This window comes from Colossoma macropomum, unplaced genomic scaffold (genome assembly GCF_904425465.1).
Source record: "Colossoma macropomum unplaced genomic scaffold, Colossoma_macropomum, whole genome shotgun sequence".
In the NCBI taxonomy this organism is placed as follows: domain Eukaryota; kingdom Metazoa; phylum Chordata; class Actinopteri; order Characiformes; family Serrasalmidae; genus Colossoma; species Colossoma macropomum.
Genome location: NW_023494786.1, coordinates 11,158,386 through 11,186,385, shown reverse-complemented (window position 1 = coordinate 11,186,385; position 28,000 = coordinate 11,158,386). Strand labels below are relative to the sequence as shown.

The following is a 28,000-nucleotide window of genomic DNA, read 5'->3' as shown; positions in this document are numbered from 1 at the left end:
AGCATCAGTGTACACCCTCATTATGCTTGCGTGGCCTTTGGTGGTGAGCGATTTAGTGCTTTCTGCTGTTTCTTTAACTACCTCCTGGCTAGACGACTCCAACAGTAATGGAGTGTCGACATCAAAGATAGCATTGTGACGGGTCACTAAGCTCAGAGTGGGCATATTTTTCTGGCCCGACTGCCCATCTCCATGCTTTTGGGCAACGATTTTAACTCCAGCGGCACTACCCTCAGTGTCTAACTGTGTTCTGTTCTGCACAGCTGTCAGACGAATTATTGTGGGGCTGCCCTTTTGTACAAAAGTCTTTTCTCCATCAGTGAAGATGGCATTCAGAGGGTTAGTGGTTCCCAGTGACTTCAGAGACCCATTTTCGTTTATGCTTTTTCTTTGTCTTTCCACTGTCTCAGTTGCCTCCCCAAGGTTATCAATTACTGCTGGATCAAAAGCTGATAGCATGGGAATGCTCTTTGCAGGCAAAAGAGTAATAGACTCTGCGGCTCTTTGATTCTTGCTATTAAGTGGAGCGTGAAGCGAAGCTGCGATCTTTTCCCTGCCTCTGGACAGATGAGCAGCAGCCGTCATGGTGCCGTTCATCACTAGCCCAGATCCAGCCTGCGCCGAAGTTACAACACTCTCCCCTTCTTTCTCCTCAGAGATCAATGGCAGATCTGCTCCAGAGGCTAACAGCACAGCTGACGTGTTATCCTCACCTGAGGTAAATAAACCTGACCCATGGTTTGAAACAAACCTCTCGTCTCTTGAGCTAATCACCTCTTCAGCAGCAGCAGTCATAGCGTTTACAGTAGTTGAGCGGTGCCTTTCATGTGGCGCATGGAACAAATCTGTCCCTGGAGAAGCGATTAGAGCCATAGTGAGGCGAGGGAGGCTTTCGGTGGAGGCTTTCCTAGTGTTGTAACCAGAGTTGTTTTGGTCTGTTGATGGCAGAGCAGCTGGGTAGGTTGTGCTCTCAGTTTGCAGTGACTGGTAGTCTTGAAAGTCCTCATTCTGAGCGTTAACTGAGTAAACACACAATCACAACTTTAAAATGCAGACAAATCTCTGTCATTTTATGCTAAAAAATAAACTATTTACAATTTTTCTGGATACAAGCACAGGTGGAAAGCATCAAATTACACTTACTCTCATTATAGTACTTGAGTACATTTTCCCCATAAAAAGGTATTTTTTTAGTATAATCAAATTCTAGTGATTTTACTTGAGCTAATCTTTAATAATGTATTTACTTCACTGTTTAATTATTAAAAAACATACACCAGTAGTAGTAATACACTAGTAGTTAGTGCTGTGGCTAGCTAGCTAGCTAAACCTACCAACTTAAATGCTGTTGTGTGTTATATTGCAAGTGGCTGACAGCTAGCTACTCTAGTTAATGTAAGCTAATGTACAAGGGGCTAATGGGCAGTATGGCCCATATTTAGACTAATCTGTTTTAAAAAAGCCATAATTTAACAGTAACAAACCACAGAGTCTTTCAGGGATTCTAAACTACTTCACTGGAAACAAGGAAGCCTTATATACAATCATCTAATTATGAAATGCATGTAGTTCACCAGTTCACAGAAGGATGTGAGCATACTCTGATCTGTGATCAGTCTCAGGACTGTAGCCAACTCATTGCAGATATACAAAAAAGTAACTCAAAGTAATCTCATCAACAACTTATTGTACTCAATTATCATTACAGTTACAGTACTTTTACTACAGTAGGGATTTTCAGTACTCACCCCTGTATATAAATGTTTCTTAAACACAAAATATTTTTTTGTCCAAGACATAACATATGGTTTGCTTTTTACAACCATATGATCAAGTTTCTCACGACACATGTTGTGAAGGCCATCTAATAAATAACTTAACATTCTAAATATTTCAGATATCAAATTGCAAATTGAAACTGCATTAATATGTAACCGCAGTGCATTTGCATTTGCATGTTTGCAATGCATGCTTCATTTCCAATTTTACTTAGTCTAATAGTTCTTTGCTCTTCAGAATGTGAAAATTGCAACTGCAACGTTCATACATTTCATCATGAAAGCTAATAACTATCCGAAAAAGCAAACTCCAGTACATACCTGTAAGTCCAAACACGAAAAAAACAAAACTCAACTCCATAATTACCAATCCTCTATTGCCACTACTGCTGTATGTGAACAGAACATTTTATAAAAGCTCCAATGCTATAAAAACAGCTACTTTAATCTCATAATAATAATCCCAGTAAACATGAAACTTCTGAGAGACCACTGTACTATTGTACTGCTCATCACATCCTGAATGGCTTGCCTCCCTCTCAGCTCATTTATACTTAGATTAGATTACTGACAAAACAAGAAAAGTAGCTCTGTGCGAACATTTTCATTCATCACTCTGATTATGTATCTTCTGGGTATTATTTTCCATCGGTGTCTTAACTTGTGTGAGCTGCGTTGATAAGCCAATACTCACATAATCCATTATTAAATAGATTCATGGCCTGCCAGTTTTCCAGAGTTCTACTAATGAGCTTATTCAGTTTGCAGTTTGACTGAGGCTTGGTTAAATAAGCCCTTAGACACAGAGACCCAAAACATTGACTTGCTTGACTTTATAATCACCTTTATGTCATTTGCGATCATTCAGTGGTGCTGTTTGAGAACAAGGCTTTGCACTTGAATGAAAACTGACATCCCACAAAGGCCAAAGAAAACAACACTGATGTCATCTTTGTTATCTACGCTCGACAAGACTATTACAGATAGTAATAGACTCCTTGCAGATGACATCAGCAGTATGAGTGGGTTACACCAACATGGATTAAGCTCAAACTTGGACTAAATCAAGGTTTATCTATTTATCCTGTTGTAGCAAACTTTAAACCTAGTTATAAAATAATCAGGATTACATTTAACCCACAGTACATTACCAGATTTAAATAAAATTTAAATCATGTTGCACCTTTACTTTAAACACAGATTCAAACTTAATTTAGGATTAAGTTTAAACTTCCAATGTAGGTGGCTGTAATTTACAAAATGTGTTTAAAAATTGGTGTTCACTGAAGGATAGAAATTCTCTAAGTAAAACTATATATGGGGGGAGGACCTCAGAAGACATGCTCATGACTCACATGCTCACTCACTGATGGTTAACTGTTCTCCCTACAAGCGGTGCTATTAGCAATCAAGTAGCTGTTGTGTGCAACACTGAAATAGAAGGAAATAATCTCAGTAGCAGGATCTTACAAATGCACAAGGATCAATGACATGGTTTTGAAAATTACAATTTTTAAAAATCTTATTAAAAAAGACATGCATTTTTTATCTGCATATGTATTTGCATTCATATACATGTGCATTTTATATCTTACAGTTAGTGTTAACAAAGTTCTAATTGCCTATTTCAGATATTTGTGCTGGTCTGGTTGCACCATTTGACTCACTGGTTGTGCCACCTGACTTTTCAGACTAATTTCGAATTAAACAGGAATCTGCTTAGACACTTGTAGAACCCTTTGTTCTTGAAATTCAGTTTATGTAAAAACATTATTATACAAATTAGATATTTACATAGTTTTCACCATAGTCACACCACTTGACATGGTAAACTATTCTAACCATGACTCAAAAATGACTTTCAAAATTTGTGAAAGGGCTACTGACTTTGGCACTTCACCTTGAAAGTCACTTTGGGTCTTTATGCAATACCCTGGGCCCTCTTTCGTAGAAGCATGTCGAAAAGGCTTTTGTTTTTGCCACGTAACATTTGAGGAAGTAATAACTTGCGGACAAAAGTTTTGCAGCGAGTTGAGTGCTTTTAAAAGGTTTCAATTTAGTTTTTAAACATGAAAATCAAACTATTTTATTTAAAAATTTATATAACTAAATTACCTTTTTTGATAGTTTACTTAATTGGATGGTTGCACTTCCTAATATTTTTAGACTTTTGGAGACAAAAAGAAACTAAAACGAATTTTATATGGATGCACTAAAAATTGCTTCACATAAAACAGGTAATGTTGAATAATTTGATATATGTCACATATTTATTATATTATTTTTGGGGGAAAATAATGGACTGGCACAAAAAAATGCATGTCATGTCAATGACTGAGGTACATTTTGCAGTTACAAACTGCATGTAAATGAACAAAACAGCTGAAGACAGACTAAATATACTCCAGGTAAGAACACTGTTTTGTTGAAATATTTGATCTAGCATGAACAGCTTGGCAGATAGCGAACAGGCGAACAGGCTATTCTAATAATAGCCTGTGTCAGAGCTTTTCCTGTACAACTGCAACTTACTGATTAATAGAGTATTTGTAATTAAAATAGTTTGATTCAAATTATCAGCAGGGTTTATATATAATTTAAGCAGTATTCTCAGTCTGTTTAAACATCTGCCTTTCCTCCTGTTAGCTGTTAATTTTCACTTAAAATGAAGCAAAAAAAGTATAAAGAATGATTAGTGTTGAGAGCAGTGTTGTTACTGTACATTCATACTGTTGAACCCATCACAGCAGACAAAGTTAACTGAAGATTAAGCCTTTAATTGCAGAGTTGTTAATCCATGTTTAAAATTAAGTGGTGCAACACAACTCGATTTAAAAATCTAGATTAACAAGTCTTGATTAGCTCTAAACTATGCTTGTTGGGGCACCCCACCCCATGTCAGTCTGAGGTCTTGTCCAATGTGAAATCACTCCAGCTCACTTTCCTGCATGGATTATTTGAGAGCAGGCTCATTAAATTTGCTAACCTGTGCATCTGCTAGATTGTTTTCCATGATACAATTTCCAGAAATTGTGAGCATGGGCTCATAATTGTTCACCAGTGTCCAGAGACTACCAGGCTTCCGTTTCATTAGAATGAACAACCACGTTTATTCATCATTAAAATCCATATACAAAAAGCTATTATTTCTCCATTTGGCAACAGACAGAGGAAAATGCAATCAAACTATACAGACTTGCGAAGTCAGTCATTCAGGAAGGAAGAAAATTGAAACATGAATTGTCCTTGGGCAGCATGTAATCTAGTGCACCGGTGTCAACCCCCTTTAATTAAAATGAATACAGGGAACAGCTGCATAATAAAGGCCGGCCTTGGGTAGCGGAGGTTTATCTGTGAAGATTGTCCTGGTTGCAAATCTCAGGGCGGCGCCCCAGCACCTGTGCATGTTTGCGTGTCTGCATGTGGCTGGGGCTTGAAGAATGAATGGGAGGAGGGGGCTTACGTGATCAATTTCATACAGGAGTGAAGGATCTCCAGGCCGTGAAGCTCCCTGAGTTTTGCCAAGTGCCTGCAAGTAAGACCAAAGCACAGTCATCAAACAACCAAATGGTTTTCTTGCTCAGTGCAGCTATACAATCACCTGAAACAAGAAAAGAAATGCAGAGGTTGAACACTAACTTTAAACAAGCTTTTAAAAAAAAGTCACATCAGCAGTCTGCTTTGCACATAAACAAGGCTGAATGTAGATCCATTTTATTTTTACATGGTAACTTCGGCTGATGTATGGCCCCTGCTATAGCCCAATTTGTCTAAAACGCTTATTTCCCAGCATCTATTCCGGTCTTAGTTATTGAACTCTGTCCTAAACAGACTCTCTCTCACAGCCAAAGTGTGTCAGAGACAAGGCAGCGTCTCCTCTGAGAGGTGACAGGTTCTCCACTGCAGAAACTTGGTCTGCCAAGAGTTTCTACTGAATTACATCACACTGTCTGAGATCAGTTTATTGTTGTAACGTCTTTGGTGGAGCACTGCGAAAACATAAAATAGACCTATATGGAGGAAGGAGAGCATGCTTTTGATCCTGTACTGTGGCTAGACAGTGCTGTAAATCAGTTGTCAATTTACAGTAGGGTGCTGAAATGTCTAATACCTTAAAACAGTGACTATTTCTATACGCCCTAATACTAGCAAACTGCCTCAGTCATGTATGTAATAGACATAAGACTTTTCTTTTGCAGTTAACAAAAGTGTAGAAGTGTTAAAAGAATTTCAAATGCATCCCCATGAATTAATGCCCTGTATCTGACAGCATGTGACCGTGTTAACTGACTTCTTAACAAAGTAACTAAGGCCTGGTTTACCAGACATAGATTAAACAGTGTTGGACTAAACTGACTAAAAATTATGACTGACGTGTCTCTCAGCCACTCAATCCTCTTAAAAATATTCCATCCACCATGAAAAAAAAAAGATTTCTAACAAACTCACAGTAAGAATGGCAGTGGCAGTAAATTGGCCTGAATTAACAGACTAAGCAATGGTGGACAAGTGATACTGAGTAACATAAGCCATCTCAATCAGCAGGAGGGTGTTGCTGTTTGTTTTATTCCTGAAGCTGAAAAAAAGATTAAAGCTATGTGGAAAATCTGTCACAGTTCTGCGAAAAAAAAACATTAACAGACTTACACTGGCTATAAGGCAAGCTAAACTTTATCTGGGTTACTGTATTTTCTGAAATCATTTTAATGAGGCCTAAGGATAAATAATATTACAGAAAAATGTTAAGATCAGTAAGCTAACACTTTAGCTGCTGTTAGCTTGATCAATCAGGTAGATTAAATAGGACTGTGCAGTGTTCACATTCTTAATGACAGTGTGTAACGATAATATTAATGCACTCAAGCACATGCCATTCTTTGTATAGTTTCATTAAAATTTGCTAAAAAACCTTTTAAAGATGAGTCCTCCTCAGCACAGACTAGCTCCAGTGTTAGCTTTAGCACTAGCTCATCTGAATTGGTAGCTTCTGTCCCTAAAACCTCCTCCTTATTAAAGACAAAAACCAGCCGCTTTAAATGTTGAGTGACTAAACAATTTCCTTAGTTTGATTAATATAATTATGGTTTCCAAATTATTTTTTGTTTGCTTTGAAGATGAATTCCGATGCTTTTTCGAAATCTGTATAACCCAGTGGCTGAGATGTAAGCAAATTCACTCTAGATAAACTTAGAGACTCAATTTTCTTTACAGTAGCAGTGATAGGAACTAGGGGTTACATTATCTGCAACACAAATATAGCCATTTAATTTACTATACAAAACCATCAGTGAACCTACACGTCTTCTGAGTTTAAGTAATGTTTACAAAATAGTGGTAAATCTGAAAAAAAAAAAAAGTTTTTCTGGGAATTTTTTTGCCTTATATCACCTTGCATGTAACTCTACACCATGAATGTATTTAAAATTATATGTTTTATGTACGTTCCTATCACCACCACTGCAAACAATTCTTTGTAAGTTTCTCTAGAACAGAGTATTTTACATCAAGCCATTCTGAATGACTTTACAGTTTAACCATACAGATCCAGTATATCTTAACTCACTTTTACCTCTGAAAAACTTGACATAGCCTACTGTCTTCCCTTTTTTTCTAGCATTTTTATGCTTTTTGGTGGAATCTTCATTTGAATAAAAAATGAATTCTCATTCTTCCTACAGACCATAACCGGGCTAAACCAGTCAACATTCACTGAGGGACCCACTGGAGAAGTGACAGAATGTGCTACTGGCACTGTATCTGAAACGAGTCATTTAATGATTATTTAATGACATGTTTCAATTAAGAATCTTTCAGGAAGCCTAAAAAAGCCACAATCTTTGCAGGCCTGTCTTTTCAGGGCACCTCTTAGTGCACCTAATGAACTGGTTACTCAGTTCATTAGGTGCACTAAGAGTATATAGGCCTTCCACAAACTGTAACTTTGTATTTACTTATTAATTGCTCACCTTTGCTTTTCATTGTATATAATAATGTATAAAGTGGTAAGGAAGTGGTGATGCGCACAGGTTGGAGCAGCTGTCAACTCTATTTGTTATTATAATCAGAATGAGGGATCGTCTAGCTGCTGGTGTACCTGGGCTCTGCCTTACACAGCTTCCCCAGAGCGATGGCTGCGTTCTGCTGCACGGCCGCTCTCGTGGCCTCGCCGGCAGCGTGGCGAAGCAGGAGCGACACACAGTCTGTGCCGAGGAGACTAGCAGCAGCTCCCTGCACCGCCAAACAGTGTCCCAGACACAGAGCTGCATTCCCCACTACTATCTCATCGCTGCTGCCCAGGAGCTTCCTCACAGTCACCAGCTCTGAATAAACAAGCGTGTGTACCACACAAGGTGAAGCCCACAAACATACACACAAAGTCACTATACAGTCACTGAAACTTAATGTAGAACATTGTATTCTATACCACCCTCCAAATACACTTTCCCTGGCCTTCAATACGCACTCTTGTCAAACTTAACCAGCTCTTCACAGGCCTGCTGGCTGGAGGCGGTGCACACCACAAGAGCTTTAATGGAGTATCTTGAGCTTGTCAGTCCTGCTACCTGACAGAACGAAGAGAAGCACTTATCATTTCAGCAAACTTCACAGAGCTTTAACAAAAAATAGTCTGCTGGATCACAATAATATTCTGTTCTTTTGTCAGGCTTCAAATATTGTTTAAAAAACCAACACAACAAACAAAACTAGCCCACAGTGTGCATGTGTCAGAGGTGCTAAAACTACAAAACTAAATTCCAAAAAAATTTAAGACAGTATGTAGAATGTAAATGCATCCTGACCTGTTGGAGCAATTTAAGACTTAGAACTTTCTGAAATGTTCACAAAATATTTAAACAGGTGATGCAGTCAGAGTCCTTTATAAGCAAGGATATGCCGAGGCTCACTGTGCATAAAAACCAGCACGCTTCTGTGACATATCAACACGTAGGCTCGGGACAGCTTTCAGACACCACTGTCTGTTATGGTGGGGAGCTGGGGGGGGTGCTAATATGGTTTGTGCTAATATGGGGAGAAGGTGTGTGGGGGAACAAAAGGGATAGTGCTTTTGTGATACACTGAGGCATCAGCCTGTGCTAGATTCAAACCACCCATCTATGTATTGGTGGTGGCTGCATTTTACCAGCGAGGTATGAACACATGGAGAAACCACTTTGAGAAAGAGTGGGAAAATGATGGTGGGACAGGGCAAACAAAGAAAACACAGAAACAAAAACAAACAAAAACACATCGATTACAAGACCTTTTCCCTTCATGAACGAAGGAAGCTTTCTTTTCGTTCCTGAAAGATCAGAGTCCTGTGAATTAACCACAGAACAAAGCTGAGTTCTTGACTGTTCAGCTCAGCTTTCTTCTCTGTTTTTTTCAGATCTCTTTTGCTTTTAACTGAATTTCTCTTTTCTTTCCCTTCTCTTTTCGTCTTTCCTTTTCTTTTCTTTTTCTCAAATACAAACCTGTCTGCAGTACCGTACCATACCATTCACCCCCCTACAAAGGTGCAACAGAGAACCGTTGCTGCCATGGGCTTTTAAGTTGAGCCCAGCAGGTGTAACTGCTCAGTGCTAATTAGCGCTGGGGATTCTGGGACTTGGAGTTCTTTGACTCAGATCCACCAGCTCTCCTACTGCACCGACTCAGCCCCCTGCTGGCGACTGGTGGCACTGGCTGACCCCTTACACTGTCAATAAACACTTTTCATAACTGCATCCATAAATGCAAGTTATATTGTGTTTTTGTACTGTTTTCAGTTTAATTCAAACATAATTAAGTCAAACAGAATTTACTAAACACTGTTTTCTGTTTTATTAGCGTTTCATGTACTGTTCTGACTTTTGGAGCTATTGGACTTACTTTCAGAATCTTCAGAAGTCTCTTCACCACTCCTTGCTGCACAACTTCCTGAGTGGCAGCAGCCGACCTTGGAAGGACCACACTCAGCAACCCGGCAGCTCTCTGAAACCAAAGACAAAAGTGCAAAAGTCAATCCTCTGTAGCATCAACACCAGTCTCAAGGTGCACGCTTAAGATGGTTAGAGCGTTTTAAAGCAGTCTTGCAGCCACTCTGTACTTTGTGACTCCTTGTCACAACTCCTGTTCAGGTCTTATCTGAGTGCTGAAAAGCTGGTACGTAAACAATCCACTCCATTATTCAACAGACAGGCGAGCCAGAGCACAACTGTTTCACCATAATTGTACGCAGAAAAACAGCTTGGGAGTTATGATCTGCCAACATAGCAAAGCCAGGAATGCAGCGTGTGAAGCTTGATTTACATAGTCAGAGGAAATTGTCTCTGGTTTTATGCCTAGAGCCTCTACATTAGCCATTATGTAAATACTTCCTTGCATCCCGAATAAAATTCCCCAGTGCTTTTATTGCTAACCAAGAAAAATACATTAGCATATTTAGGAAGCCAAATTTTCACCACGCTGTAGTCATACAGTACTATGCGAAAATCAGACCACCCTTATTTCTTTAATTTCCAAGTTTTCTGTATTTCATTTGTCCACCGTTCAGCTTTATTACAGCTTCCATTCTTTTCAGATTTGCTTTCAGTTTTCAAAGAAATCTTCAGGGATAATTTTCCACAACTTTTTTCCACACCAAGTTCAGTCTTAAAAGTTGGTTGCATTTTCTGCTTCTTACAATCCAAGTAATCCCAAACACATTCAATGATGTTGAGGTCTGGACTCTGGTGTGGCCAGTGCGTTGTTTTGAGCACACCACCAGCTCCTTTGTTTGATTTGCAAATATCCTTTTCTCTATAACAGCTTCTTGACATCTACACATCCTTTCAGACCCATAGTGTTGAGTTGTCTTCTCACAGTGGAAGGACGGACAGAAACATCTGTGTTTTTTTTTTTTTCAAATCTGAAGCAAGAGTGGAGCTTGATCTTTTCCTCTCTCCAGTTGTGAGTGAAATTTGATGGTCTACTGGAGTAATTTTAACACTGCAGAGCTGTCAGCGTGCATCTAATCCTTAATCATTGGTCATTAGTATGTTCAGAAGCATAGAAAATGACTCATATTAACACATAAGCTGTAGTTGAGAATGACCAGTTGTTCTTCGTGAATGGGAGCTGGGAGATTGCTAACATTAGAGCTAAACTGATTTTATGTTGGCTTGGGCAAAAGCACACAAATCCACTTACCGATATGATGCCTCCGTCCGGATCACTCATCAAGGCCACACACTTGCTGCAGCCCACTACAGCATGCTCCTGTGTGATAAACACCAACACACTCACCAAACTCTCAGTGCAAGTGTTCTCTCAGTTTCCTCCAGACAAACACTAAGAGTACATTCTGTCCTGTTCATTCCGGCCCACCATCCTCCCTTTCTCTAAATAAATCAGTGTGTTAACCAGTCTCAGCCAACAATATCCCCTAACCCTGCTTACTTGGATGACAGGAGTGGGATTAGAGGCTATGTTGATCATCAGGCCCAGGAGTGGATAGAGAATGCTTTTGTATTCACAGCTAGCACAAGGCCCCTGGAACGAAAAACATTATTTCATCTTGACACTACAAAAAATTAAATGTGTGTCCTGTGACGTTGTAGTGATGTCAAAAGCATTTTTTTATATTTCACAGTTTGCACCATGTAATGCGAAAAGAAGCTCAAAACTCATCATCAAAATTCAAGCCTGTAAAACGTTATACATTATTCAGTGATGTTCAAGGACAAACTATCTGGACGAGCCTTTCTGTCAAGAAAGTTATCGCATTAAATCAAATTTACCATGGCACTAAAAGAGCTCTTCCAAAACGCTTCACAGCTTGCCATCTTGTTGCTAATAGCTTCATCCCGACACATGGCCCCAATCACAGAAATTAAGGAGAGGAGCAATTCTTGGCTGGGTGCTGATATATTTCCCTAGGCATGAAGAGAAACACTTCAGAAACGTTTATAAAATCTTTAAGATGTGAAAGATTTAAGATATCAAATACCTTACCAGCAAATGCTCAAAAGGAGTAGCAAAAACTTGGGTAAAGTTCTCTCTGAACTGCATTTGAAACCTGCAAATAAAAGGACAAAAGGACTCAAATATAAGCCTAGATTTCTGTTGTTCCTCACATAACCCTCTAACCTGCACACTGAGCTTTGGGCTTAGAAGTCAACCAGAAATATTATCCTACTGTGAGCACTGATCCAGGCAGAGCTTTTAAATCTTGAATTACTGACTTGTGCACTTGCCCACTGCAAGCAGAAAACAGGACTCTGTTTTCAGATTAAATATTTGACTCTTTATCAGTCAATTTACCCAGGATATTACTTTTGCTTGTGAAGTGACTCACAAATAACTGACGTCCTGAGTGGCATACAGTCTTTCATGATGGCAACAACACCAACTATACAATGAGCTTGTGGCTGAACCTTGATTGCCCAAGATGTCCAGGTGAAGGTTAGCGTACACTGCAACACACCTTGCCATCTTTCAAACTGCTCCACAGTGTAACAGTCCATAAACAACAGTCTCAATTTATTGCACTGACATTCCTATGTCAGTACATCTGAAGGTACTTAATCATCTGTCCTTGATCCTGTCACACTGAAAGACCTAAAGCTCTAGATTCGAACATGAATATGGAATTTTGCTTGCAACAACTCATCACGCCAAAAGATGACTAAAACCCACAGCATAATCCACCCTTTACAGCTATGATTAGAGGTTGAATGGATTGTGAAAGACAGAAAGGTCCCTCTCTTTCAGAGAGATGACTGGTGGGACACTGAAGTGTGATGGATTGTTTAGTGTCAAACCTGTTCATTTTGCATTCTCAGGGGGCCTTGGCTATTGAGTTGAGTGAATTTGAATACGTCTCAGTTTCATATGTTTGGCTATGATGAATGCGCATGTAATGCTGCTTTTGGGGGGGTCGGGGGGTTCATGTGCTGTTTTTACTGTGAAGGAGCTGTTGTTCTCTGTGCCTCACTAGAATCCATTAAATTTGTGGCTAGGGAGGGCAGTGGGTGTGAAGTGGAAGTAAATATATTGACTGGGCATTACTTATTTTCTCCAGCCAAGTTCTCCAGAACAGTGAGTGCCATGGTTCCTGACGTGACATCCTTACATACGCAATCCATCAAGTTCTCCACCATCCTGCAAGTGAGAGCGAGAAAATGGGTCGTACTCTGTAAGCAGATCCATCAAACAACTTTAATTAAAGGTGTGGTGAACATCAGATCTGTTATGGAGAGAAGACTAATTCAGAAACTCATTCATACACCAGATATAAAAATTAGTATTTTTATTTTATTGTTGGTGGATTTTCATTGTACTCTTAAGCCACAAAGACATTACAGGCATCAGTGATGACTTTGGTCTAATTTTTCATTTAACTCTTCTCTCAAACTGTCAAAAATGTCAAAGCTCAACACAAATGTGTGTATTTCAGTGTCTAGACATGTCTAACTGTATTTAATATCAAGGCTCAGCTCTGCCCACACTGCCACAACCACATCATATCATATATCACTAAAAAGCTCATTTCTAGATTCTGACTGAAGAATCCAAATATTTATACCTCACTTGTACTAACAACAACATTTACATAAAAACACAGCGTCCAGAATACCTGCATTTGTCTAATTTTCCAAGTTCATTCCTCACCCTATCATAAATGTAATCACAGAAGGATTTCCTAATATTTTGCCCATAGCTTGATTTATGCTAGATTTTGTACTACAATAACCTTATATATTAACAGTGTATCGTGTTTTCTTGATTTCAACAATCTGTTCCTTAAAATCTTTTCTGCAAAGTGTGCCTTCACTATGAAATTAGCATTTTATTTCTAACATTATCCAAAAATATGTACATTTCTGCATATTTAAGTAGACAATATCTTAAACATTACTTTTTACAAAACTTACAATACAAAGAATTTTGAATTTTTGCAAGAATATCAGTAATGAACTGGCAAAGATTCTTTGTGATAAAATGTGCCAAAAAAGTGATATTAGAACCCATAGAAGAACCACTGTAGTGCCGTAAAGAACCATTCAATGGATGGTTGTGCCTTTTTTGTAAATGTGATGTGCAAATGTTAAGAACCTTCAAAGAGCCTCCACGTAATGTAAAGGTAACATAATATGTCCAAGCCAAGAACTGTTCAGGAATCTTTATTTTTAACAGTGTATTTGATTTCTTTTCAACATGTGTGTTTTATCATCTCTTACCTGTGCAGACTGAGATTTTCAATTACCAAGCGTCTCCCTTGCTGGGTCTCAGAGTACATGCAGAGCAATGTTAAGCACGCCTGCTGGATTGCTGACACTGGTGAGGCTAACAACCGGACAATCTGTTCTCTTGTGCTGGAAACACTGCAGTAACAGCAGCTGATTCTCCTCTGTAATTGACAGCATTTGACATCACAAGGAAATGAGAACAAGAATGTTGTAGGGCACAGAAATAGAGAAAACAGAGAGAGAAAGCATGATAGAAAGAGTGCATTTGCATGATAGACAGAAAGAGAGAAAGCAAATGAGAGAGCATGAAAGAGAGAGTGCACTTGCGCATGAGATAAAGAAAAGAGAAAGTGCAGGCGCAACAGACAGAGAGCGAGGGACAGAGAGCAGCACTATAGAGAGAGTGCGGGTGCGAGAGAAAGAGTGTGAGAGATAGAGTGGCACGAGAGAGAGAGAGAGGTGCGTGCGAGACAGTGCAAGAAAAAAAACTGAGTGCCTAAAATCTCTCAAGTTCTCACAACATGTAATAAAAAGTAAGTTAACAAAACAAGGTGTGTTACATTTGAAATACAATTACATGAAACAAAATGCAGCCAGGTTAATTGCCGTTTTAAGTTAAAACCTCAAATTAGTTTACATTATTTTTACATTATACATAAAAAAATTTGAAAACCAGTCTGGCCGAGCTCGAAGCTGTACGTGATAAAATGTTTACCCAATATTTGTTGGGCCATCCGGCTGCAGAGCTCTAACAGTGGTTATCAGGACACAGAATTACCCAAATGGAATGTTTTTTTCTAGCTTATTCTTTTATATTTAAAATATTGTTATTTGTTTGGTTTTAGGCAAGAAGAGTTTTACTGAATCACTATTCAGCTTCTGAATCAGCTTCTCTGTTAGCCGGACATTTGAGAGGAGACATGTTGAAGAGCTGGCTGATGTGCAGAGGACTTTCACAGTGGCATTACTGAGGAAACATTTTTTTCGCTGCACATTCTGTTGATGTCTAAATCCTTATATTAAATAAAAAAGTGCCAGCTGCACATTTACAGGTTTAAATTTTACATGCCCAGCCAATGCCCCTGGCTCCAACACACAAAATGCTAGTCAAAGCAAGTAAGCAGCACCTTAAAATTACAGGCACATGCACAATAGACACTATGATGACTACTTATTTTTATTTTTATTATTACCATGTATAACATTTCTATCACTTCTTGTCAGGTTTCAAAACCTGTAACCATCTCATAAAACTGCACATACAGAAAAGACACCATTTGAGCACAAGTTTGACCTTAAACAGTTTAATAAACTGGAAACATGCCTATAGACCTGTTATCTATACAGGCAGCAGAAGGCTAATCACTGATGAGGTCATATTTATGCAGTGCACTCTACCGGTCCTTATCATTCCCATTCCCCTCGATGTGATGCCCCATTAAAAGCAGCACAGAACAGAGCCGAGCTCTGTGATTCGCCTTTGAACTGAACCTCAAGCTGCGCCACATGCTGTCCTTGGTTTGGCTCCCCCGAGCTGTAGTCTCTACAGGGAGAAGAACTGGGAAGAACTTTTGAAAAACTACAAGCACTTTGGGGGTGGTTGTTTTTCCCAATAGTTGGCTAATGCAGAAGGAAGCCAGATAGCTAACATAACTAATAGAAAGGCAAACGTTACATTTATATTTATTAGCCTCTACATCTGTGGTACTTCAGTGTATTTCTTTATTTCTGTGGTGATGGGGTGGGTTTCCCAATGGTCATGTGACGTATTTGCAACATGCATGCTAGGTACTGTAGTGAGAGAACACTGATGAATGAAGACACAAAAAAAATCCAAAATCATGAATTCGGTCAAACCGATGAAGCTGAGGGATGCACTACGTAGTATGACAGTTAACATATTAAATGCTAGTTTTAGGTCAGAAATACCCCTTTAAGGTGCACCCATTACTGCCACAGGGTTTCAACTGAGCACTGACAGCTTATCTAGTCTCCATAGGAAACCAATGCTGACAAAATGGGACACTCTGGAGCAACCACACATGAGCCAAAGGTCACCATGCCCAATGCCATGCGTCAGCTAGATATGTGTAAAACCCCCAGCACTGGGCTGTGGAACAGTGTAACTGTGCTGTCTGCACTAATGGTGCACCCGCTAATACCTTTGGGATGAGCAGGAGTGGTGTCTGTGATACATAACTAATAATCCAACGTTAGTACCTGACTTCACTAATGCTCTTGTGGCTGAATGCTATCAAATCCTCACAGAACATGTTCCAACATCTACTGTAATGCTTTCCAGACAGTAGAGGCTGACACTACAGCAAAAGGGGGGCAAGCTCTCTATTAATACCCTTAATTTCTCAAGAAATGTTGGATGAGCAGGTGTCTACAAACACTTGGACACTTTTAAATCAAAGCTCACCATTCATTCATGTAATTTCCAGTCAAAATGACAAATAAGTACCAGGTTTAAGACAATCCACATGCATAAGTAAGGGGTAAATCAAAGAAATAATACAGGAGATTCCAAAACTGGAGTTATATAAGTTATATTAATAGCCCACAGTCCACTAAAACAGTACATGTGTTTGGGATTACTTGGATGGTGAGAAGCAGAAAGTACCAAATTTTAAGACTGAATTTTGGCAGTGTGTTAGAATCTTCATACAGATTTCTTTGAAAACCTAAGGCTAAGTCTCTCAAAAAGAATGGAAGCTGTAATAAAGGTAAAGGAAGGACAAACTGAATACTGAAAAATTGAATAAGATTGCTGAGGCCTGTGTAATTTTCTGTTAAATATGTTTTCTGCTTTTTTTATGACACTAAAAATGAATAACAGGTCTCTAAATTTTGCCAAACGATTGGGCATGTAACAGTTGTTACACTCAATAATACTCTGTGACTTTGCCAAAGCTACCCTGATGCTGCTTTCATATAATGCAAATAAACTACCTGAAAATAGGGAAGCAGCTACCATTAAACTGTAAGGAAACTCAAAATACAAAAAGTTCAAAAGTAAAGTGGAAACGGCAATACTTACCATTTCCACAGCAAACCACCCTCCACAATCTGAGCACAGATACACACAGCTCCTCGCTGTATGGCTCTTTAGAAGTCTGGGCAAGACAGCTGAAGAGAGACAGAGACAGATAAAGGTGCAGGGAATCATAAAGCACCTCTCCACGCTCAGCGCTTGCTGCAAATCATGCTGAATTACAACAAAAACAACTAAACACACTTTAGAAGAAAACCCACTAGACCTAAGAACATAAGCCTGACACTTGATACATATTCAAATGAGTTAATTCATATACTGTTGTTTCACAATTTGCCCACAACAAGGGTACTGATGAAGAAAGCTGTCTGAGACTTCTAAGGCTGCAATCAATCAAGGCCCAGCAGCACACAATTTACAGCGATGAAGACACATGGTAAACGCCTTCACTTGCGGCAGCATCAAAAGGATTGAGGTCCTAGTGGAATTAACAGCAGAGCTCGAGAATATCATTATGTGAACGTGTTCCAAATGGTCAAGACTTATCGCGGGCTGTCAGAAGCGTTTCCTCTGCAACCTTACCTCCTTACAACGTTATTGCCAGCGATGATACTGAAGCCATTGTTTAACCGGAATAACGTCTGCCCAGTACCTAAGAGGAACAGAAGATACTGTTAGCATAGGCAGGTGTGTAGTGAGAGCCACATATCAACACCAAACCACCCTGACTGGCCTCAGAAACATAATCTCTTATAGTGAAGGGCAAAAGAGTCAGAGAGGGAAAGTGAAATAAACAAAAACTCATTAGGAACCAGGGCCAGCACTCTTATCTCGCAAAGAGCAGTACACCTTTTGTGGAAAGAAATTAGCCCACAAAAGGCCTATTCAGGTATCTTCTTTGTCCAGAGGTCTGGCTGCGGGCTATTTGTTTTAGAAAGCTTTCAAGACTACACAGTTTGTGGGACTTTGACTTCAGGACATGGCCTGCGTCCATTGATGACTACCAACACAAAAAATAGTTTTAATAGAATTAACACAAAAGACTCCAGTTAACTTGGGCATCACATTCTTTTTTAAGCTTTAGGCCAAGTAGTTCTTCTAGTAAGTACTTAAATACTTTTGTTATAGGAATATGTGGCTTTTCATTCTTTAGATGTCACACAGCTTCCATTTGTGCAGTACTCTAAGATCTAATGGCAGCCACTGAGGGATATAATCCAGTCGGAGCTGTGCAGACAGGGACATGTTGATAGGTGCATAAATCCAATAATAGAGTTATTAAAAATGTAGCCGGCTGCCTTTATTAGGTTTTTGCCTTGGCCCACGTGTTCCTAATGGCATCGAAGGCGTATAAAAGTGTCCTCATCATGAAGTGCTAATGAAGCGCACAGGAGGAGATCAATGAGACCTCCACACCCAGCCCCCCCCCCGCTCTTCTACCTATTGATCCCCAGCACAACAAATATTGTCTTGTCTGCTGAGACAACACCAAGTCAAGGTATAGGCACATATTCAGCCCAAATTTGTTCGACTAAATGCATCGGATGTTCCAGCTGAACAATGTGCTCTTTCTGGCTAAACTGAGACTGTCTGACAGGATGAGTGAGATACAGGCTGGGATACGACTGCAGGGGTGAGGAAGTGAAGGAGGAAGCTCATGAAGGAAGCATTATGAGCACTCACTGTCTTTGATAGCCTGCGAGAGAAGCTCCACTCCCCCACAGTAGTACAGGTTGATCTCACTGGATCTGTCCAGCTTTTTCAGCAAGTCAGGCACCGTCGTGACCCTTCTTTACCCTCTCTCAACTCCTGTCTTGCTACCCTTTCCTGAAAGTTCTTCTTCTCCTCCAGATCTACTTGTGTCAGGTAATCTATAGGTATGACAGTGATAGAAAAACAGTGTAGTTCTGACTGGTGATGCACAGATGTTAGTTGGTATCAGTATCAGGTCAAAACAGCAGCATAAAGATAATTCTACAAAAGGCTGAAATTATTAACAGCAATATCAGGACAAAGACCACTGTAAAAACAATGCAGCCCTTCAAACCTCATAATACTTATAGACATTTTCACAATACAAAATGAGTATCATATACATTTTTCTGTGGTATGATAAGCTGGAAGAGACAAAAATGTACCTACAGTGCCACATTTAAAAATACTATTAAGAACTGTGAATATAATTATATTTAACATTACACATGCACTAAATCAAATTAAACAGGGTTATGTTCTCTTTTTGTAATGATACATGCAGTTGGTCCGTGTTCTTTAAGTAGTGAAGATATCTTAAATACGCATATACACAATAACAATAAATACTGTCACATTGCCCATTCCTATCAATCTTTTCAACCTTTTCATTTATTTAATTTCAAAATGACCATTAAGTACAAATTTGTCAGTGTCAGGAAACAAGCTACAACTAAATATAATACTACATTTTTCAGTATTTAGTGTGTCACCACTTTGCCTTTATTACAGCTTCCATTCTTCTCAAGAGACTTGCTTTCAGTTTTTCAAAGAAGTCTGCAGGGATATTTTTTCACACCTAAGTTCAGTCTTAGAAGTTGGTTGCATTTTACAATGACAAATTTAGAACCATGAGTCCTTAAATCCTTACTCCACAGCTTGGATGGCCAGTTTCAGTGTTCTAGTGCAAATGTTTCCTTTGTTAGTAATGGTTTCTTGACAGCTACACATTCTTTCAGAGACATAGCATTGCATTTTCTCACAGCGAAAGGACCCGATGCTGACCGGTTTAGTGGTCTACCAGATCTTGCATGGTTGTTAGGAGTCCCATTTTCTATACGTTTTAATCAAGTCCTGTTTGTTCACTTATTTTCCTTTGACTTTCCCTTCTTTACACAAGTAAAATATTTTATATCTAATCTTCTTAAAAATTTCTCTTTTAGTCATTTTAGATGCACATGAAAAAGAAATTCACAAGCAGTTAAAATGAGTTTGGGTTACAGTTTGTGTAAATGTTAGCATCTCTTTAAAGGCTAAGATAACATCAGTGACTCCTTTGGGAGCAGCTTTTGTGAGGAGACCTCAATAGTTTTTGTGGTGTAGAACAGATAAATTAAATACTAATAGAATTTATAGACAGACATGCTTAATGTTTTTTTCAAACATATGTTTTCTGCTTTTTTCCTGGCACTGAAAAATGAATAACTTGGTGGTCTCTGAATTTTGTACAGTACTGCAAGTTATGTAGTTAGGAGTGTGAGAAACTGAAGTGTGGGTGAAGTTACGGTCTCACCCACATACAGTGCTCACTTCAGTCAATCACTCTTTCTCAACATCATAACCCTCAGTTCGATTAAAATTTAAAGACATGGTCTAAGGAGTTACAGTGCTTTAAAAAAAGTATTTACCCCTCACCCGATTTCTTCTATTTTTGCAAATTTGTCACATTTAAATGTTTCAGATCATCCAACTAATTTTAATATTTGATAAAGACAACACAAGTGAGCATAAAATGCAGCTTTTAAATGATCATTCTGTTTACTGAAAAATAAAGATTTACTGGCAGTAACAACTGCAATCAAATGTTTGCAATAACTTGCTATCAGTCTTTTACATCCCTGTGAAGTTATTTTGTCCCACTCTTCTTTGCAGAATTGTTTTAATTCAGCTACACTGGAGGGTTCTTGAGCATGAACTGCCCATGTAAGGTCTTGTCCCAGCAATGGGACTCAAGTCAGCACTTTGACTCGGCCACTCCAGAACCTTAATTTTGTTTCTTTTGAGCCATTCAGAGGTGGACCTGCTTGTGTGCTTCAGATCATTGTCCTGCTGCATAACCCAACTGCGCTTGAACTTTAGGTCACAAAATGACTGGAGGACATTCTCCCTTAGTATTTTCTGACAGAGAGTAGAATTCATGGTTCCATCAATTATGACAAGTCTTCCAGGTCCTGCAGAAGCAAAGCAGCCCTAGACCAGCACACTACCACCATCATGTTTGACTGCTGGTATGATGTTCTTATAGTAGAATTCTGTGTTAGCTTTATACCAGATGTAACGGGACCCATGTCTTTCAAAAAGTTCCACCTCTGACTCATCAGTCCACAGAATATTATCCTAAAAGTCTTGGGGGTCATCTAGATGTTTTTAGCAAATGCGAGATGGGCCTTTTGTGTTCTTTTTGGTCAACAGTAGTTTGAGCCTTGCAACTCTCCCATGGACGCCATTTTTTTAGTTTACTCAGCAGCTAAGGGGGCAATTACTTATTCACATAGGTATGTAGGACTGAGCAAAGAAGTCCGATGATCTGAAACATTCAAGTGTGACAGATATGCAAAAATAGAAAGAAAGGTCAAGTGGCAATTTTTCAAGCAAATATGTTTGAATATGCAAATGATGCATTTTCAGGCAATCCTTTATCAAACTATGTACAGACAGAGAGAGAGATACAGGTAGATGTATGTATAGACAGAGAAAGAGAGAGAGAGAAAGAGAGAGAGAGAGAGAAAGAGAGACTTCATGTTGTCATGGCAGCACCGCATGAAGGCTTGAATTAAACAATGAGCAAGCTGTGGACTGAAGTACAGAGTCAAAGTTAGAGGCCACCATTCTTTTCATTATTTCCAGTCAAAACAACCATTAAGCACAAATTATTCATTTTTCAGTGTCAGAAAAAAGCAGAAAATATATGTTTGTTTGTTTTTTTTCATTTTTGGAGTGTTTAGAGTGTCCACTCTTTTCCTTAATTTACAGCTTTTTTCATTCTTTTCAGGAAAGTTGCTTTCAGAAATCTGCAGGGATGTTTTCACCTCCAAAGTTCAGTCTTAGAAGTTGGTTGCATTTTCTGCTACTCACAATCTAAATAATCCCAAACACATTCAGTAATGTTGAGTTCTGGACTCTGGGGTGGACAGTCCATTGTTCTGAGAACACCAGCAGCTTCTTTGTTTGATTTGCAAATTGCAAAGCATTTTCTGCTTCTCATGATTCAGGTAATCTAAATTACAAATGATATGTATCAGTGCATAAAACCTTACTCCAAATCTCAGATGACAAGTATTCTTCTTTTTTGTTTATTTCCTTCTGTCAGTAACAGCTTCTAGACAGCTACACATCCTTTCAGACTCAACATGCTGATCTGTCTTCTAACAGCAGAAAGATTGACAGAAACATCTGTGGATATTTTTTCAGATCTGAAGCAAAAGTGGGGCTTGATTATCTCCTCTCTCTAAGCTTTGAGGGCTTATCTGATGGAGACAGTTTTGTCAGGCTACCAGGTCATTTTTAAACTCCAGACAGGAGGAAACTCCTGTTTTTTCCCTTATTTTCCTTTGACTTTCCCCTCCTTATGCAAGTGGATTATCTTATATCTAGTTTTCTCAGAAGTCCTGAAAATGAATACCTTGTACATAATAGTTGTTTTGACTGGAAATTAAATATACGATGAGAGGTACTGAATGAAAGGTAAACTTGACTGTGACAATATAGCACATACACTGTCTGATACTGATTTGTATTCTATGGGATATATGTTAATAGTATTTTTAAGTCTTACCTTTTACCAGGGTTTCACGCTCTGGCTCTATATCCAGTATCTTTTCATAGCAAAGCCTGGACTGAAGAATTACAGAGATAATAAGAAAGAAAACTGACATTAACTGGAAAGAAAGCCAGCAAGATAAGCATATGACAACTCAACGCTGCATAAAATCCCAATCATGTGAGAATTCAAGTGTAGCCAATCGTTCTTACCTCAGTAAAGTTCTTCAGTGCTAGATGTGCTCTTCCCATGTGAACATATGCCTTAATACACTTATCATTGCACTGTGGACGAGATCAAAGCGTTAACATGAATTAGTCACCTGAATATATGAAAATTTCATCAGGGATTCATCATTAACTTACAAGGTTCTATTCTGAAGCTGGGCAAAGAACACGTATCTTCATTAAAGTTTTTCAAGTAAAGAGTTTTTTTAAAGAAGTAAAGAGTATTCTGGAGAGAAAAGAAGGTTAATGTGATTTAGCACAGGTTATAAGAACAAGGCCTGACTTCAACCCAGTTTTCTCTCTGAACAACCGTTCTGCTCATTGAATGCTGTCCTTGCGTGTTCCCAAATGGGACGGGGATCACAGAAGCAGTGCCTGAGCTGACATTATGATGAATGAGTGGGCACCTCTGACACGTTTACTTGTAGTTACACTTACCTTCAGGGCCCACTCACAGTCACTTATGGCCTCCTTATACTTCTTCAGCTTGATAAAGGCCTGCGTGATCAGCCAGAATAGAGTACATAAGAGGCAAACATTAACTTATCACGAACACGTTGCATTATTTTAAGAATATAACTGTACATATAACTCTATATAACCAGCTGTTTGAAAGAAATAATGCTTGTGAAAAAATCAGAGACAGAGTGACATTGAGAACCTGAGCTCTGTTTGTGTAGAGGGCCTGCATGTCACGGAGCTGCTCTAGACCTTCAGTGTAAAACTTGACAGCCACTTCATAGTCACCCAGGGCAAAAGCTTCATTTCCTTTCTCCTTCAGGGCTGCACATCAAATAGGGAGAATGACGGTGAAGCTGCGATTGTAAATTCAGCTAGATAACACTGGAGTGATTTCAAGATGAGCATCTCGCATACATACACACACCTTTGGCCCGCTCCTCTTTCACATGCCTCCTCTTCCTTCTCTCCTCTGCGTCTTTTTCTAAAGCTTTCATGAAATTCTCTGAAGAATTTGAGGGAATAAAAGAAGCCAAGGAATATCTAAACACAAGCACACACTGATTTCTAGAAGTTCTAGATGTGTACTGAAAAATTAATTATTGATCCTCTAAGCCAGGGTTCTCAACCTTTTTCACCCCAAGGCCCACCTGTTTATAACTACAAAGCATAGCGGCCCACAGGAAACTAAAATCAACTTTTCTAAATACAATTTTCTGTTTTCTTTTCTTAAGTGCTGACATAAAAAAACCTGAGAATAAGGGATGAAAAAGATCACACTGTCCATTTCGGTTCAATAACAGAAACCAAGATTTGCAGTTATGTTAAAAAACATAACATTTTAAAAAATATATAGGTGCAGTGATGTTAAAAGGGGAGAAAAAGAAAAAAGAATAGACATGTGCAAGGTGGATTTCAACTGTGATTTGGAGCTGCAGTCTATCACGTTTTCACTGAAAATACTCCACTGACTTTTCCACAGGAGTAAATGTTTGGTCTCAAGATGTCTCGTTAGTTTTGAGGGTATTTGTGATTCATTTCAAATAGCCAAACCTCACTCCACTCACCGGGCTTTGTGATTAGTGTCGTCACAATAAACAATAATAATAAACCTTGATATCTGGTTCTTAAGTTTAAAAATACATTCCTATCCACAAGTCAAAATCAAACGCATCTCTTCACTATTATTTTATTTTACAGCAGCTTGTGTACATTAAAACAGGCAGATTATGCTAACAGTACAGCACCAACGTACTGCTGGAAGAAGAGGAAAGCCAGCTCTGTTGATGAATTCCTTCATTTCATCATAGTATGCGTTCCCACCAGCAGTGAACTGAACCAGGGTTTGCTTGGAAGTGGACTGAGACCCACAGGTTTTGCTGGAGCAGGTTCAGCTGTCCATTGCAGACCTGAGTATGGGTGGAGTGCTCACTAAGAGCAAAGGAGCTAAGTAAAGAAAAAATTTGATGGGTCCACACCAAACAAGGTAGGTGTGAAAGCGCCCTTTGAAACTTCTCCGTCTCTGGCTCACCAACTACTTACATGACTTAAAGTGATGTTACTGGCCCACTACAAACTACTGCCTCCCCCTTAGTACAGGCCCGCAGGCACCTACAGGGTGCTTCACGGCCCACAGGTTGAGAAACCCTGCTCTAAGCCAAACATAAGGCATCGCCTGTGTTAAAAGTAAATTATCAAACAGTATTGAACCTTCAAGCACAAATGGCATTGAAAATAAGCTGAAAAACAGTTTAGACTGTCATACACAGCAAACAGTAAACCTACCTTGACTTTGGTGGGGTTCAAACAGTGTATTCTAGAAATCAAAAAATGACCTTGCTTAATATACTGCAAAGCATAAATGCATGACATTATACTTTTCATTAGACTACAAGACTTTGACACAAATCAAATATTATAGTACATTTCTGCTGCTACGCTGCTTTCTAACGAGTTTGTGGAAAACCTCTGATTATTAGGATTTATAAGCATGCAGCGCTGGGTAGAGCAGCCTAATAAATACTGAAGTAAAACTCTTTCTACTTCAATTAAATCAAGGCTCAAGTAGAAGGTAGCTCCAAATAAATGACTTGAGAAGGAATACTCAAGTACTGATTAATATCATATAGAACCGCAGTGGAACTTCTTGAACTTGTTCAGCTACCAGGACAGCTTAAATACTTAATGGCAAAGGTTCTATAAGTCTGTGAAGCTCTACTGCAGGGATGGAACACCATTCTTAGGAAAAGATATTCCTTCAATTGGTGTTTTGGTAATGGTGGTGGAGAGGGCTGTCTAACATGTCAGTCCAAAATCTCCCATAGGTCTTCAACTGAGTTGAAATCTAGTGACTGTGAAAGCCACAGCATAAATGTGTAACTTTTGTATTGATTTGTGAAGACACGTGGACTCATGCCAGCAAAAAGCTCCCTACCACACATGCACATGCCCACTTGTGGAGAATATCCATGCCCAACAATGAACCTTCTTTCAGAGTCTCTTATATATTTTCCTCTTGCCATCTTGATCCAAAATCAGGGTCAGCTGGGCCTGCTCTGCATTTTTATGCATGCCACAGAGCAAGGCAGGATGTTATCTGCATCTGTATTTATTATGTTTTCCTCTCATTAATTCAGGTTTTCCTTTAATTTGTCATTCATCTGTAATTTCTTTTGTGATTATGTGAGTCGTTACAAGCCTCTTTAATGAAAATGTGTTAAAACTGTATTGAATATAGTTTTTATTTGGATATTATACCCTGCAACATAATGAGACACAGTTTTTTCACTTCAACTATTTTTTTCAGGTAAAGTGGGACAGCAGTTGGGACAGTTACTAATACCTTCTGGCAGTACAGCAAAATTCTACACATTAATTCATGTCACTGGATTAACAATAATCATTAACTTAACTTTGAATAATATTTTGGGGGGAAAATCATGTTCCATCCTCAGGTAAGGAACTGCAGCTGAAGCTTCTTCCCTCACTTAATCTGACCTCTATACTGTTCTCCAGTCCTTTCATTCTGTAGTTGGTCCACTGACCCATCTCCATTAAGTTTCAGCTCCATCTTTTCTTTATGATGTCTTTTCTTATGATACATTAGCTTTTAAAAGAAAACAGTAGCCATAAAGAACACGGACTGTAAAAGATGTCCAACTTTACCCAGCATGTTCAGCCAAAGTGGACAGTGCTTAAAATCTACTTTGTCACATTAGATACAATTTGTCATATACTGGTCACATAACATTACAAAAAAAAGAGCAATGTAAAGCAGTGTTGCTTTTCACTGGCCAACCAATCATAAACACAAAAAAAGCATTCTGATTTGTCAGTGCATTCACCATGGGCTTGGTGGAATACACCCATTTTAATTTATGATCACACTCAAAACGATGATGGTTACATTTGACTGATTCCTGTTACTCAAAGAGAAATGCTGCGAGAAGCTTATGTGTCTTCGTCTTATTCCGACAGCAATACTCTAACTTTGGGACGACGTTGGTCTGAAAATACAAGGTACAACTCCATCAATATTTTACTTAACTGCATGTATGTCAGTACCACCAAAGGTGGGTAGTAACTGGTTACACTTGCTGAAGTTTAAAATTTTGACAGATTGGTACTTTGCTGAACATTCTGATCTTTTACTCACGTATACTGTGAGGAAAGTAATTTACACTTAACTAAAAATCATTTTAAAGTAGTAACGTTTTGTTTAATGTTATTATATTATTATATCCCTGCATGATGAGATCATCATCATCTTATTAGGCTGTGGTCAAGGCTTAATTATCTCATTCCCATACTTCACTAAGTCGTGGCCACGCATTATTTTTATTAATGTGGTATATCACCAATAGGGCTCCGTATTATATTGTGTGGATGACAGCATCTACATTACACCATTATGCTACACATCTTACTTTTGAGGTTTATCATTTTTCTTTCAGAGCAAGAGTGCATCAAAAAGAGAAGAACAGCACTTAGAATAGCCATTGTCATTTCCTATGTTGGCAAATGCTGGATTTACACGCACTAAGAAGTTCAACTGCAATTTTAGAAGTTAATCAGTAAGTAACTGGTTCTTTTGTACTTCTATTCCAGCTGTTATTGAAAAGTACTTTTACCTCTGCTCAAAATACTTTTACTAGTTTGGCTATAGGCTACTCTACCCACCTCTGCTTCCACCACTGCACATATCTAGATCCATACAAATATAGTTACCACTGGTCCGCTATCAGACGTGGGGTTTTTATTTATGACTGTCCTGTTGAGGTGAGTTTTGCATGTTTTCTCTTCTTCAAAAGAGGCAACAAATTTGTCTGCCTTTTCTACAGCTCTCTCCTGAGCGGCCACATCACTGGAGTTCAGCTCCTTCATCAACGCATCTGTAACACGCAAAGGCAAAGTTGTATTTACGTTACTTTGACGTTAAAAAAAGAGATACTATAAGAGAAATACTTATCTATCTTTTCTATAAGTAACGTTACAGGTCTCACTAATGTAGATTAAAATACTTCATGGAGCTTTTGTTTACAAAGTCAGCGCCAGTTAGCACAGTCAGCCACCAGCAATTCAGATTAAGCCTTAACAACGTCGTACAGCAGCTAGCCATGTAGCAGTGATGTTTACCTCAAGTCAAAACAGACTGGGGCACGTTATAAAACTTAAACACACTTACTTATTTCATCAACGTCCCTCAGGAACTTTTCCAAATCTTCATTCTCGCTGTGCTCCATACTTATTTAACTATGAAGACTGATTTAACACTGTCTGTGACCAGCACTCTCTCCCCGACTTCACCTGTAACCATA

The 28,000-nt window shown here is 38.9% G+C and overlaps 1 protein-coding gene across 1 annotated transcript; it reads right to left on the bottom strand.

The window, feature by feature from the left end:
- Positions 1-3: 3 nt before the first annotated feature.
- On the bottom strand, positions 4-27,997 carry ttc12 (tetratricopeptide repeat domain 12). The gene is given in 24 exon segments (XM_036560802.1): positions 4-1,019; positions 5,242-5,307; positions 7,873-8,098; positions 8,242-8,341; positions 9,648-9,749; positions 10,947-11,015; positions 11,196-11,288; positions 11,537-11,671; positions 11,751-11,814; positions 12,807-12,899; positions 13,979-14,118; positions 14,120-14,148; positions 17,031-17,119; positions 17,568-17,637; positions 18,669-18,791; positions 18,794-18,856; positions 22,513-22,573; positions 22,710-22,781; positions 23,163-23,222; positions 23,386-23,507; positions 23,611-23,688; positions 24,969-24,999; positions 27,411-27,574; positions 27,868-27,997. Coding segments are annotated over 24 exon segments (2,112 nt in total). The 5' UTR covers positions 27,926-27,997; the 3' UTR covers positions 4-1,015.
- Positions 27,998-28,000: the final 3 nt, after the last annotated feature.